The 14,313-nt window shown below is 52.0% G+C and overlaps 1 protein-coding gene across 1 annotated transcript in view; it reads right to left on the reverse strand.

Moving 5' to 3' along the window:
- Nachralpha1 (nicotinic acetylcholine receptor alpha1) overlaps positions 1-14,313 on the reverse strand; it is a 110,328-nt gene that overhangs the window by 11,833 nt on the left and 84,182 nt on the right. The window contains exons 5-6 of the mRNA XM_076826058.1: positions 10,487-10,667; positions 3,777-4,838 (exon numbers count right to left, since the gene is read on the reverse strand). Coding sequence (XP_076682173.1) covers positions 3,777-4,838; positions 10,487-10,667 — 1,243 coding nt within the window. The remainder of the gene's footprint in view (positions 1-3,776; positions 4,839-10,486; positions 10,668-14,313) is intronic.

Genomic DNA, 14,313 nt, shown 5'->3' on the forward strand with positions numbered 1-14,313 from the left:
TCCAGGATCAAGATCTCTATCTCCAAACTCTACCGTTCTCGGCGTCGTCTCTTTCCAGCAACGTGTGCCATTTACATTCAAAAATGCCCGGGGATCGTGGGGAACGCTGCAGCTAAACACATTCCTCCCCAGACAATGCAACGAGAAGCTTACGAAAGCCCGATAGGATTCAATCGCCCCGCTGGATCCAGCGATCTTCGCCGGGAAACGAGTGGAAATTTCGAGCGGAGTGGGGAAAAGTTTCCGCGACGGACTCGCGAGCGAGAATACGCTTTTCAACAGGGGGCGCGGCGGGGCTTAACAAATTCGCGGACGCGGCGGGTGACGCACCTGCTTCCCGTACGTTACGTGTTCGCCCAACTGACCCGCCAGCCCGTGAAATCCGCTCGGAAACACTCGTTCTGCGGCGGTCAAACGGATCGCGAGGCAGCTAATTCCTGGCCGGTACCAGGTCCGGGTTTCTATGGCTGCGAGTGCCGTTTTAAAATCGCCGCGGAGTGTCGAGCTGGTTCTCGCGTGGAGCGAGAACGGGAGAAATCCAGTGGACGGGCTCGCATTCTCATCGACGCGCCGCGCGTGCACATTTGGCAGGGGAGCGGAACTCTGCCGCAGTGCGTTCGCGGGCAGACGGTACGCGTTGATAATTTACAGCGGCAGCCTCTATCCGAAGTTTGGCTCCTTCGTAGCAGCCGGAAGTACCCGGTTGACGCGAGTTCCGCGCGGAAATCGAGCCACCTCCGGGATCGTGACTCGAGATCTCGATGCTGGATAGATTGAATTTGGCCGCGAACCGCCTTGGCCCCGGCCGAATCTAGATTCAGACGAGAGATACGCCTTGTCGCCCGAGATACCTCTGCTAGATAGAGCTCTGTTAGCACTGGCAAATCAGGTCTGATTGTATTAGGACCCGGGGTATCACGGATTTTCCTTCGCTTCCTCGATAGTATTCAATCACTTCTCCAACTTTCACCCGCGGCGAGTTCCAAACTTTAATTACTTTGATCCGCAGGCAGCGATCTATGGATCGCAGCTTCTCCATGCACCATCGTCCGCGGATAGTGCTTCTCGCGGAGGAATAATCGATTAAATTTTAGCCGCGGGAAGTAAGCAGAGGGCGGCGCGGGAAACGGGGGCGGAGAGAGAGGTTCTCGCGTTTTTAGCGCGCCAGCATTGATAGCACCCTTTTTACGCTCGAGTTTCATAAAACACGTCCGTAATATCGGAAAAGTGGAGCGTAGAGTGTAATAATAGCGCCGTTACTCTAAGGGTCTCGTTAAAACAAAAACGATATTCCCGCGACACTTTCTGGGGACAGCGGGCCGAGCCCGACGGCGAATTATCATATTTTCGGCTGTCGAAGTTCCGCGGGGCGAACTTCGACTCTCACCCCGGCCAACTAACTATAAAGTGTGCTAAAAACTACATTCAAGTTTGCAACTACCCCCGCTACGGCCTCGGCCTGTCGAAACATCGACTCTCAAACTTCCGTCAGCCGGTCGTTTTCTGACAAAGTTGTTCGTTAAAGTAGCAGGTAAGAAGGCCAACTTTCCCGATCCGCCGTGTTTTACTGTCGCCCGGCTTAATATCCAACGCGACGGAACGAACCGGACCGGACGTCCACCGCCACGGGCGATCGGATATATTTGCCCGACAGAGAAGAACGGAGATTTCGCGGGCGAGTCCCGGACACGGCCCCGATACGCGACGGCCACGCGAAACTGTGTCACGTCGCTCGTTCCGGGCAAATATGAAATAGGAAGCATAAATTCCTTCGAATTTACGGCCGCCACGTACGAATGTCTCTGCTCGCGAAACCGCTCCCCGAGTGGAGGGAACGTCTGAAACAATTTCCGGGAGTTTTACATCCCCGCGCCTGGCCCAAGTTCGCGGCGAAATCGAGCGTCCCGGCAACTTCGCGCAAACGTGCGCAGCATGGGCAATCTTCCCGTAACTTCTGGTCAATATTAGCGAATATCCCTGATAAGCGAAACTGCTCGAGTCTGGGAACCGAGGGGGTAATGCGTTTTAATCGGCGCTGGGAGGTCTAGTCTCTTTCCCGAGTGGAATAGTCCGCGACAAGTCAGACGGAAGTAGAGTACACGTACGTATGACTCCGCTGATAAATTGTTCGTTCCTCTTACAGCGTGATTGTGTTCCCGTGCAATGTATGTACCTCGCGGTACACAAAGGTATGTAGCTAGATCTGTGACAGCAGAAAAGCCCGTGCTCGGTCAGACGGCCGAGCCTCGACGTCTCGCAGCGCCAACAGGCTAGGCGTCTCTCCGGTGCGTCGAGGCGTTGCGCGCCGTGCTGTTTAACGGGTAGCTGATGCTGTACACTCTCGACGAGACGCCGTTGTCAGGAAGATTGATGGAGAACGATCGTAGCCGATTTTCGACCAGCTTATCGGGGCTACTTCTCTTCTCTTCTGGTGGCGTGCGGTGCCAGGTCTTTGCGTCGAGTCAAAGCGAGGCAGCGCTGGTTAACTCGCCTATTCACGGGCAGGACACGAGGTGGAAGCGTGCCGACGACGGTAAAGGGGTTTGCCCAACTAATAATACGCTAACCAGTAGCCTGTCACCTTCAAAGAATTTCGCCGTGCTTTTGTCTTCGAGCCGCCGCGCCGACCACCATGGGTAGAGATTCGCTTTCCCTCATTCCGCCCGCGACTCGACACCACTCAGGGGAACCAGGATTTTCATTAAAGCCCCTGCGTTGCGTGTTCTGGAACGCGTTTGGTGCACGAGGAGGCTGGCAAGCTGTATGGAATCGAACAGCAGCACGAATAATAGGATCGATTCGTGGGACGATAATGCGAAGGTAATTCGCGACGGAGGATTGACCATTGCGACCGAACGGCCGCTGGATTCCATCGAAAGGAAAATGTGTAACAATTCGGCGGGCATTAATCGCGTCGGAGACTTTGAGTGGAAATATTCAATTGAGATTGAAAAGATGAGGGACCGTGGCAAATCGAATGGTGTCGAGCAAACAGTGGCAAAGCTATTAACAGTAATCGGATCCCGGGGGCGCTTACGGCTGATTAATACGATCCGATACTACCGCCGCGCCGCCACCTTATCGGGCTTCGAATCACGACTCCTACGGCTGATTCGTTATAATTTGCTTTCGCTGACCCGAACGGCGAGCGCCGAACCCCGAGCCCCTAACCCTGGGCGTTCGCTCGTAATCACAGCTCGCGCTCGGTCGATTCGCTGTGATTTGCACGGTCCATTACCGATCCCATGACGCGGATTACTCGTAAAGATTAAAGAGCGGTTCTTTCCAACAGCCGAACGCCTCGTCTCTTCCGCTTGATATCCTTTCCGCGCGGCACAAACGAACACGCTTTTATTATTTCACGCGCGGCCTGTTCTACTTTTCTAAATGGAGTATCGATTTCTGATGAGATTTTCCAGTGGCTCGACTTTCGACAACGCTCGGGGAATGGGGTTTCCAACGCTACACTCCGGTGTTGCGCGAGTCTAGTTCAAAATACGCTTCGCCGCGATGGATCGGCCCGTTTTAGAGGAACATGCTCGGCGAAAAATTCGAACTCTCGCGCTCTAATTGTAAGTAGAAGTCCTCGGAGTATCGCGCACGTTAGAGGCAGTAAATCGACCAAGCACAGGATCGAGCAGCGCGTAGAATGGGAAGAGAAGGCGGTCTAATGCGAAACGATTGATTTGTGGGTAAACTGAGAGGTGATGACTGTGTCGGAGGTGCTGTAAGGAGGTGGGATGCCAGTGACGACAAGAAAGGAAGGTTGTACTCACGCTTTCGAACCTGTCCTTGTTCTTGGCGTGTTGGGCGATGAACCTGGCGTCGTCGACGGTCTTCTCGATTTCGCGAACCAACGGCTTCTCGAAGGTGGGGCTGACGTCCTCGTGAACGTAAGCGGGACTGGCCGGGCCGAAGAGGTCGTCGTCAGCCCCCGGCAGTGGGAGCGAGGGCAGCGGCTCGTCGAAGCAGGGGCCGACCGTGCCAACGGTGGCCACGGCGCTGAGGTCGTACCTGGTCACGCTGATCGGCAGCCCGTGCGTCGGTATCTCGAACTCCCCGCTGAACCTCTTGCCGTAGTACGAGTCGTACCTGTCAGTCTCTTGTACATGGAACACATCGGTGAGCATGCCCTCGGTCGCTTTCCCGTTGGTCGCTTCGTCGTCGTCATCTTCGTCGTCGTCGTCGTCGTCGTCGTCGTTGTCGACGGGCTCGCCGTCCCCGTTCACGCCGGCGACACCAACGCCACCGTTCCTCCCCTCGTCCTCGTCCTCCTCGTCGTCCTCCTTCTTCGGCCTCTCGATCAGAAGGAACCGCGGCAACACTTGTATGAACACCACCCGCACCCAGTTGGCCATGCGGTGGGTGACGGGCGAGCGAAAGTTCACGTTCAGAACGGCGATCGTCACCACCACGGACAGGGTGACCAGTACCATCGTGAACAGAAGGTACTTGCCGAGCAACGGCACCGTCAATGACGTGGGCGGTATGATCTCGGCCAGCAGCAGGAAGAACACCGTCAGCGACAGCAGTATCGAGATCGAGAGCGAGACCTTCTCGCCGCTGTCGCTGGGCAGGTAGAACACCAACACCGAGAGGAAAGATATGCCCACGCACGGTATGATCAGGTTCACCGTGTAGAAGAGGGTCTTGCGGCGCAGGGTGATATTGAACACGATGTCCGGGTAGGGCTCCTCGCAGCATATGTAGAACGCCTCGTTCCTCACGGCAGGCACTTTTATGATGTCCCACTCGACGGAGATGTAATAGTCGGTCAGGTCGATGCCGACGTCGATCCGGTTCGACTCCTCTGTCTGGGCCAGGTGCCGCAAGTCCACCTAAGGGCCAAACCATTCGCACACAGTTAATCAGCGGCGCTCACCCTACCGCGTCGAATAAAATGCTAACCGGCCCCGTTCGAACATTATTCACACAACGACGCGCCGTCTAATTGAGGTCCCAGATAAGGAGCATTACCCCAAACGAGCCATTTGCCACAGGGTTACGTACGTATGTATATATTTGCGCGTCTACGTGCCTGAGAGTTAAATAGAGACAAAGAGAGAGAGAGAGATGGATGATGAATAATAAGGGTATTTCGCAAGATGTCGCATAACTGGGAAACGAGGGTTCCTTCAGCCAAAAATAACCCCACCGCGAAGGACGATTCTTCTTCAGAATAGTCTCCGCTTCTTCTTAGCGGTTGACGACGGTCGTTCACAGCGGCCTTACGGATGCTAAAACTACTGCTGCGAAAACCCTATCTATCCCCGACGATATTTCATTCGAGATCTTCGACATCTCCGTTCCGCACGATGTTCGAAGGACCCTGCAGCCGTCTTTTGAAACACAGTAGACTTGCCCAGCTCCTCCAGGAGCGACGCTCCGCTACAATCCATTCTCCCGTGCACAGCGGTGGATCCAATTGTTTAAAAAAAAAAGTGGGAAAGGGGATAACGGGAGAAGACGAAATAAGAGGAGGACCCGAGAAAAGTCAGGGAAAAGGTCTAGGCGAGCGAACGGAAGAAATTGGATACCTCTAATGGGTGGCGGGCTCTCGGAGCCGTTGGATCTGAGAACGGGAATAAACTGCAAAGAGTCGAGCCAAATCTCTCTGCTATCGAACTTCCGCTCCTCGCGGGATGCCGCCTGATCCCACCCGGACCGCTTCTAAAATCTTTCGGCAGGTTCGCGAGAGGATCGCCGCTCGTTAACCGCAGCCCTTTCCTCCGTTGCTTCGTTTCGTTTGCTCCTTCCGTCTCTTAGCTTCGTCCTTCGCGATTGGACCAGCGAAATGAGTGATCGGTATTGGACCCCGGGTGACCCAATCGATACGGGGAAGCCAAAGGTCCCGAAGGTCGCCGGAGAAAAAGCATCTTCGTCATTATCCTCTGTCCCTTGGAGAACTTGTTGAACCAGGATTGACCGTCCCGGAGGAAATAAGGAAAACGATGCCATCGATATGTCCAAGTAGGTCGAGTTTCCTTTGTCGAGCGAATCACCGGAAAAACCGAGTAACGAGCTACGGTAGAGGGTGCCGGGCACCGCGATTGGAACAAACATAACGACGCAAAATAAGGAACTCTCAAAGAATAGCCTTATACCTTTGGCTCCTGTAACGTTCCTCCTCCGCGACACGTAACAGCGTCGTCGATATCAAAGTCACGCGTAGGGCGTCAATCTACTTCGTCGTTCGCGGTGAAATGTTTAAAGGAATGTTTGTCCGTGTCTTCCTCGAGGATACCGATTACGCGGAACCGTGGCTTCGAGAGGGCGGAGAGCGGGTGGGAGAGTGAACGCGAAAACTGACGAAACTGGAATCGAACGGTGGAAACGAAAGGGTCGTGTCCGGGACGGTTTATCGTCCCAGGGATTTATTCTCGGTTGCTCGGTAGCGAAATCCACGGACAGGTGGATTTGTCGGGGATGGATAAATCTGTCCGTCCATGGGGAAGGCCCTACGGTCATCGGAACTCCGTAGGAAACAACGAAAAGGATTTCGACGAGGTCGGACCCATCGTGATCTTCCATTGTCGCGGAATTACTCTCCTCCTCCCCTATTTTTCAGCGACGATGAATGCTCTGGGAAATATCGAGTATCACTTGCAAATTCATTCGATCGCGAGGGGAAGCACGTTCGTCTATGGTCAAATGGAAATGTCCAGGAATTCTTCTGAGGAAAAAGCTGCGAAGCCCGATGTGTGGTTAACGTGTTCGATAAAGTTTCAATGGGAAAGCCTGCGACCCCAGGTTCCGCCTCGTTGAGCAGAAATACACTGATTTATGGGGCCGTATGGATCCACGTGTGGCCTGCAGGGAACGAAAGCGGAAGGAAGAGGACAGTGAACTACACGCATCTGTCAGATGGTGAGAAACGGTTCATCAAAGTCCAAAGGGGAAATGCCGGCGAAGCGAGAAGACTCTTCAAAAAACGGCGCCGATGAATCGTGACGTTTTGCCAATGCCAGCCACCGCGTTTCAGCAGTACCGAGAGATTATACGTCTATACGGGCGAGGAAGGGCGTGAAATATTTCTCACCGGGGAAAGCGCGGCCCGCTTTGGAGGCTGGGTTTAAGACCGCGGCCGATATAGAGACAGACGTTTCGTTGGAGGGCTGCTAAATGGAGTCGATCAATTACGATGCCTTGTCGATAGGCGTCGCCTCGGCAGAGAAGAACTTCGTACAGAATTAAGGCGAGGCAACCTGTCTGTAAGCCTTCACTCACCTACCGTTTCTGGGTACAGGCAACTCTCTGTTCACCAAGGCTCAGAAATGGCCACAGCAGCGTCTGAATTATTTCCAAAGCTTCGGATCTCTTTAAACATACTTGAGAGCGACTCTGCTCGAGCAGAGGTCGAAAGGGCAGGGTTGAGCAGAAAAGTTTAATCAGCTTGAGTACGGGATAAAGCGCCTCGCGACAACTGCGAAGGCACGATACAGCCGGGCACACGTGAATATATAAACGGCGACGAAATACACTCGCCGGGAAACAATATTTCTGTCGCGTGCAATTTAGCAAAGACCAGCGCGATCGGTTAAGTAATTCATCGGAGATTTGCGGTGGCTCTGCAGCGGCATGAATTATTCCACGGAGCTGGGCGAGTGGCGTTCGAATGCTTTAGAATCCAGATGCTCGGGGGATTCGCAACGACAAGGCGGAAAGGAATGAAAGAAAAACACCGGGGAATAGACAACTGTCAACGTAACTTCCAGACGTAATAAATAGTTTAGACGCGGCCTGAAAAGTTCAGGCAACGTTCTCCCTGACCCGGCCGCCCAGCCGCTGAGGTAGTTCAACGGCAATTCTATGAGGCCTGTCTCTGTCTCGTTAATATTCGGCGCGCGGAGTTTATCGGGGAGCAGAAAACGCGCCTGTCGATTCTCGGAGTCGCTGAATTTAACGTCGGCTAGGCTAAATTAAGTTAGCGCGACTTGCGCCCACTTTCCAACTAATTCAACGGGACAGAGTTCGCGCAGCTTTCATTAAGTCTGACGCCTGACAGGGTATTTACGCCGGCGTCAACTAGACAACGTGGTATCGGGTGTATGCTCGAGCCCCGAGGAACTTTTTATTTCTGGAAGCCGAGGCGAAGTCAGACGCGACCGAATTTATAGCGCGATCGGTCTGTTAAGGAATAGTTTATTGGCCCGTAACCAGACCCGGGTCGAAATATGACCAGACACGTAATGCGATCGATCCCCTACGGAATATCGAGACTGCCATCGAAATTCGACCGGCTCTGTGACGTCACTGGTCACTCGAGCAATTTAAAGTCTTCCGAGATTGTGATCGAACCGAAAGGGACGCTGATGCATTGGCTGATTGGTCGTCGAAAGATTCCGAAAGCATTCCGGACCTCTTGATGCGCGGATACGTGATCAAACATGGAGCTGAAATTGCGACTTCACCGTGGTGGATTCATAACGGGATTGGTCGTTTAGCGGATGAATTTATGGAACGAAAATTTATTCCACTTCCTTAGATTCCAGTCGTCACGCATTCAATTCGCACGTTCTATTTTCACCAGCCTCGCGATTCCCAGACGACTGGAAACAAGATGTTTCGCGGAAACGCTTCTGTGCCTTCGTTCTAGCCCAAGTTTTGCTAAGAAAGGAGAGATTGCCGGCGAATACCCTGGATAGAAGCCCGAGCGGCGCAATGACAGACGGAGCAAGAAGGAAACGCGCAAGTGAAATATAAATGCAATAAATCCAGCGAGCACAGGATGGGCACGTACACGTTCACGTCCGCGAAAAACTGCATCCTGAAAAGAACCAAGTCTGCGCTCCATTGATGCGTTCTTGCATATCTTGGCCGCATTGTAGGGCGGTTCAGCGGGGTTTGCCGTACTTCTTCCCCATCTTTCTTCTGTTCCCTCTACTCTTCTCCAGCAAGAAACCACACGCCTAATGCAAACAAATTCTTTAACTTTGCAGAAAGGTACTTCGATTGTTTCCTGACAAACCGCCCTTTCCTACCGTTTTCTTCCGCTTGCCGATCCCTGAATATTTAACAACCCTCTCGCTGTTTGCAAATTCGAGACACGGAAACGTAGGAAGAAACGACGAGGAGTGGATGAAACAACGTGACGTTTCGTTAAAGCGACGCGTGGCTGTTGCGCTCGAATTTTTACAGGTCCCTCCGCAGCGAGCGAATTATTGGTATTGATTCCGCGATAGACGAAGAGTGCACGACGATGGTAAACTACGAAACAACAGTTACAGCTAAAATATCCAGCGCAAAGTTCCGCGTCAACCGTAATCCAGGCGGCTCGCGTAAAAATTCGTCATCGTGAAATGTTTAATATAAAAGGAGACCGTTGATCGCGCACAAGAATTTCGATATGCCCGCTGTGAATTTTATAACGAACGTGGCGGCCCACGGGAATAAAAACCTTTAAAAAGGAGCCAGCGTGGTCACGGGTTTACGAACACGGAAAAAATACTTTTCGAGGGCCACGGATATAAATGGAACGCCAATGTTCCGGCGATTTTCGTTTATCTCGACCACTGTATGTTTCCGAGCGTGACTTATGCGAGCAACGATACGTCCGTCGATGTGCTAAAAGGGTTGCCTTATCGGGCTCCAAAGAGGAAGCGCAAACATCGGAGATTGATGACCGCTCTGGGATCGAAAAAATGATCGATTCACGTAAGTACAATTTTTCGAGAGTTCCCCGAAGGATCTCGTCCACCCTTAGTTTAAGGGGCCATTCTACTTTGATCGGTCGAAAAATTAAGCTATTTTTTTTAAATATTTTTGTCGGTAAATGCAATATATAATGAAATAAATCTTTTTGGTATTTATTAAGCTACTCTTATATTATACAAAAAAAAATTAAGAAGAATTTTTGCAATTTGTTTTAATTGTTTTTTTACAGTGTTAATATGGCACCTAAAAAAAAGAGGTATGTTCACGGCGCAGGTGACTTCACGGCTCAGGCTTATCCGAAACAAAAAATTCCAAGAGATTCTTAATCTGTATGAGTGTCGCTATATCCCCTAGCTCAATTAACAATTCTCGATGAAAAGTAAGAAAATGGCGCCGGTTTGAAAAAAAAGTTTGACGAAACACCCAAAAGGGCGTATTCTCGGGTGTTCCGTGAGAAAAATCTCGGTTACGGTTCGACAAAAGTTGTTAATTTCTCGGCCGATCAAAGTAGAATGACCTCTTAAGAACTTTGATGCGATTGGAAGTGGTGTATTCCTAAATTCTAATATTTGCAGCTGACTTTCCTGATTTCTAAACTTTTCTGATTCTAACTAGACACACGACCTCGTACGTATCTCTTGCTCCGAGTTACCGCGTCCACCTTATCTGTGCCTCTTGTGCTCGAAACTTTTCAACACCGTAAGAATCGATTTTACAGAGAAATACGACACCGCGATGGTCCGGTAAACGCCCCTTGCAGGGCGATTATCTGGACGTTGATTAATGATCCATGCGAATACAGGGAGATTGTTAGGGAAATCTTATTACTCACCGTGTACCCGTCGTAAGTCCACGAACCGAACTTCATGAAGCAAGTCTGCTCGTCAAAGGGAAAGTACTCCACGTTGATCTCGCAGAATGATTTATAGATCGCCGGCGGTTTCCACACGACCTTCCCCGTATGGTGCAAAATCGCCTTGGTCATAATGGTCACCTCGTAGTTGCCATCGGCGCTGAAAACAAAATTAACGTCCACCCTGATTTATGTCTGCTCGCTTCTTTTTTCTATCGCCTCGCTCCCCTAAGTAATTGCAATTAATCACACCACCGTGCGAGTCGCCCGCGCGATCTTAACGCCAACGATTCGCGGGCGTTCGAGAGCCTTTCGGCCGCATAGCCGCACGGGGCGCTCAATAATTGAATCGTTCCCTCGCAAACGCGCAAACTTCCCCCCCAGAATTGTCCTCGCGGGTAATCCGGGGAGCACGCGGAGGGCTGAAAGGAACTTCAGTGGCGCGTCGAAGTGCACCGAGGACGCCGAAGACGGGAGATAAGAAAATCCTCGAAATAAACAATAGAGGTAAAGCGCACGCTCTAGATACACCACGGGCGATGCCGAGGGAACACCGCTCCAGAGGAATAAACTCGCCGGGATAATGCGGCAGGATTTCTAATATGATACGCGCGGCTGCAGCTGTCGTTCCTGCAACTGCACTTGTTGCGCTATTTTCGCCCGAGCCGCTCTCCTTTATTGTCATTCGTGCTGTCGATTGTCGCAGAGTTTTGCCGATTCGCGTCTCGCTCCGAGGCTGGCATTACGTCGTTAACCATCTTGTCCAACGAGGGGATTCAATGGGAATCACTGAATACAGCGATACCGTGGTTCCAGCCCCTTGCAATTCACGCTTCTTTCGACTCGATATGCATGCGCGAAATATCGAGGGAAATAGAGATCGCTCCTCGCCGTTGCGGAACATCGGGACCACTAGGAAATCGCTGAGCGAGTTACACCTCCACGAATTCCCTTCAATAAATCCCCCGTTGAGGAACAAGCCGGGAAAATTGGAAATCAGCGGGAAATCAGATGAATCTTAATAGGAAGCGGAATTCGTGCGGGTGCGTGCCCGAGGATGAATGAACGCTGCTGGGGATATATCGAGCTTGCACGCGTTACGCGTGAAGTAAAGGTCCGCGATCCTGGGCCGTTTTATCGCGCGAGCACGCGTGCTTGAATTGCCCGGGGAGCGAGCTCTAAACGAATTATTTCTTTATACGCCAATAACGTTATTTTCTGATCACCCGCTATCGACCGACCTCTACGCGCCCCTATTTTCACTTTACCTCGCCGCGGACGTTCAGGAGGCTAGCGAATGAAAGTTATTTGCATCGCTAACATCGCCTGGCTGATAAGAGAATGGAGGAGTACATTGCTACGAGTCAGTGTAAATTTCTGCGGGACAATCGAATGCATCGAATTGCGTCGCGATCCCGCTGTAATCAGCTTCGCAGCGGATTCGCAGCATTTAACATCGGGCTGATAGCGGCGCGAAGAGTTTGTTTGCAACGAAAGTTCCCTGATGTATCGAATAAAGTTTCCCTCCCCTATTCGAGGCTTCCAGTGATCGGGTTACCGAAGCTGGCTGGGTTAATGCGGGTCTCCTGCACTTTGTGGAAGGTCGATAATTATATTTCTGTGATCGGGGCTCGGAAAATAGCTACGTTCGTTGCTCTCGAACGAGCATCAATGGAAGAGAGCAGCGTGCTAACGTGTACGGGACGTTACACTCGACACTGAGCTGTTTTTCTAGAGCTGCGAGTCGGCTGCTCGGTGTAACGCGTGCAGAAAACGATGATGCTTGATAATCTCCATCGATTCGAGGGCGATCCCTACCGGAGGGCCATCATTGGGCCACAGAGAACGATTACGGAGGTGAATGGTGAAGGGAGGCGTTCTAATTCGCATAAGCGGGGCTCGATGCGCTGTAAATTAACACTGCACCAGCCTCCCGGCTTAACCGTGCAAAATTGGCTGCGTGGGCGGAAGTCGATGGTCGCGGACTTGCCGCAACGGCTACGCGGCAGCGCAAGAACAATGCGTGGGCAATAATTTCGTGGCGACAGCCTGGGACGTGACGTTTTAAACGCGACGCAACTCCGAGTCTTGCGGACCTCGGGAGAGCTTTGTGCTCGCGGCTTCTCCGGGAGAAATCATCCCCGTTCCCGAGTGGACGTCGCGTAATTACGAATTTTCACCCAGGTCGAACACGCGAGCCGTGACGCGGCTGCTCGCGACGTTTTAACAGGTGTGAAGCACGATCTTCCTGCCGGAGGAGCAGCGCGAGAAAGTTTAAGTGGATGCTTTCGGGCCTGCGGGGTTAATGTTATGGTAATGACGGCGCTCCTGCGCGGGATTCTATCTGGCCACTCGTTTAACCGCGGAAGGGGATATCTCTGTTCCTCTTCCCCGCGACAGGAGCACAGTGTCTTCGAGGGTGTGTAAGAATCGAGTAACAATTCTCATAACCATCAAGCAGCAAGGAAACTCGCGGCGCGATGGAAGAGAAGAGTTCGGGATCCGCGCAAGTCGGGCCAAAGAAGTTCGGGGATTTCTCGATTAATCATGCCTTTTTTACCCTCAGACAGCGTGCCGCGTGACGGTTCTTGCGAGCAGACGCCGCGTAAATCTTCAAACTTGACGTCCCTTTTAAGCGCGGCCGTCTACTCGACCGACATCGAACACGCTTGAAAAAGTACATTGTCCTCTCGTAGATCTCCGCCGAGGACATTCAATTCCTCGCTTCCACCCGCCCCGCTCTTTTCCATCTATTATCCAGCCGCGAGATCGAGCGACACGTACCATGCGGAGTATCTTGTTCTCCTACTCCGCGGAGCACCGACACTACGGCGGATATTTTCAACAATTCCGCGGGTGGTATGATAAACAATCCTCCCTTAGCCGAAGGCAAATGGCCCTAAACTCGTTCCCCGCACCCTTTTCGGCGCCGTGGAAGCAGTTTCGCGAATTATTCCGCACTCCCTCGAGCGCGATCGCCTCTCAGGATTAAAAATAAAACAGTCCAGGGCAGGGATTCGGGGGTGACCACCCCCTATCCCTCTCAGGGTCGATGCACCCTCGCGCTGGAATAAAGGAAAAACGCGTATCGAAGTTGGGAAATTTACTGCCGTTGCCTCGGTGGGGCAGGCAGCATGTATCTCTCCTTAAACCTTGAGATTTAGTTTGCCATTGAGCGTGACTCGGGGTGGAGCCGGAGGGTGGAATGTTCCCAGTGGCGTGGAAACTGTTCCGTGCTTCGACCGGGGTGCCACCGCCACAGGGATTTATCGAACATCTCGAGGAAACGTGACCGAGCCGACATTAATAATCGCTTAATTTACTTTCAGTGTACAAAGGGTGGCCCTAAATTTTTCTGGCCGCCACAGAAATACGCGAAACGCGTACTATGTGGAGCGTAACATTGAACGTAGCCACCGGTGGATCGTCTTCATAATGGGAAACTCCCTCGAAAAATGTTTGCGATTTTGGTCAGTCCGGCTAGGTGGGAAAAAAGCAATTTAATTTGATACGCGAGGCAAATATTTCACCGACACCCCACTCGCTTCACACTTCCAGCGATTTGAATGGGGTGGCTGGCTGCACCGATTGCGAAAATTCTCATGCACCTGGATCTCACAGTTGCAGCCGCATTTCTCGTTGATTCTCTTTCAAAACGTTGCCCGCGAACAGGTTCAGCTTCTGGTTTTTACATCCACTCTTTCCACCACAATTATGAAGGCTCATTAGCGCGTAACGCGGGTAATTAAAAGGTCGTTTGCATCGCGTACGCGTGTTTCAGAACACAGCCTCCCCTTTGTCCGCCT

This window comes from Andrena cerasifolii, chromosome 14 (assembly GCF_050908995.1).
Source record: "Andrena cerasifolii isolate SP2316 chromosome 14, iyAndCera1_principal, whole genome shotgun sequence".
Taxonomy (NCBI): Eukaryota; Metazoa; Arthropoda; class Insecta; order Hymenoptera; family Andrenidae; genus Andrena; species Andrena cerasifolii.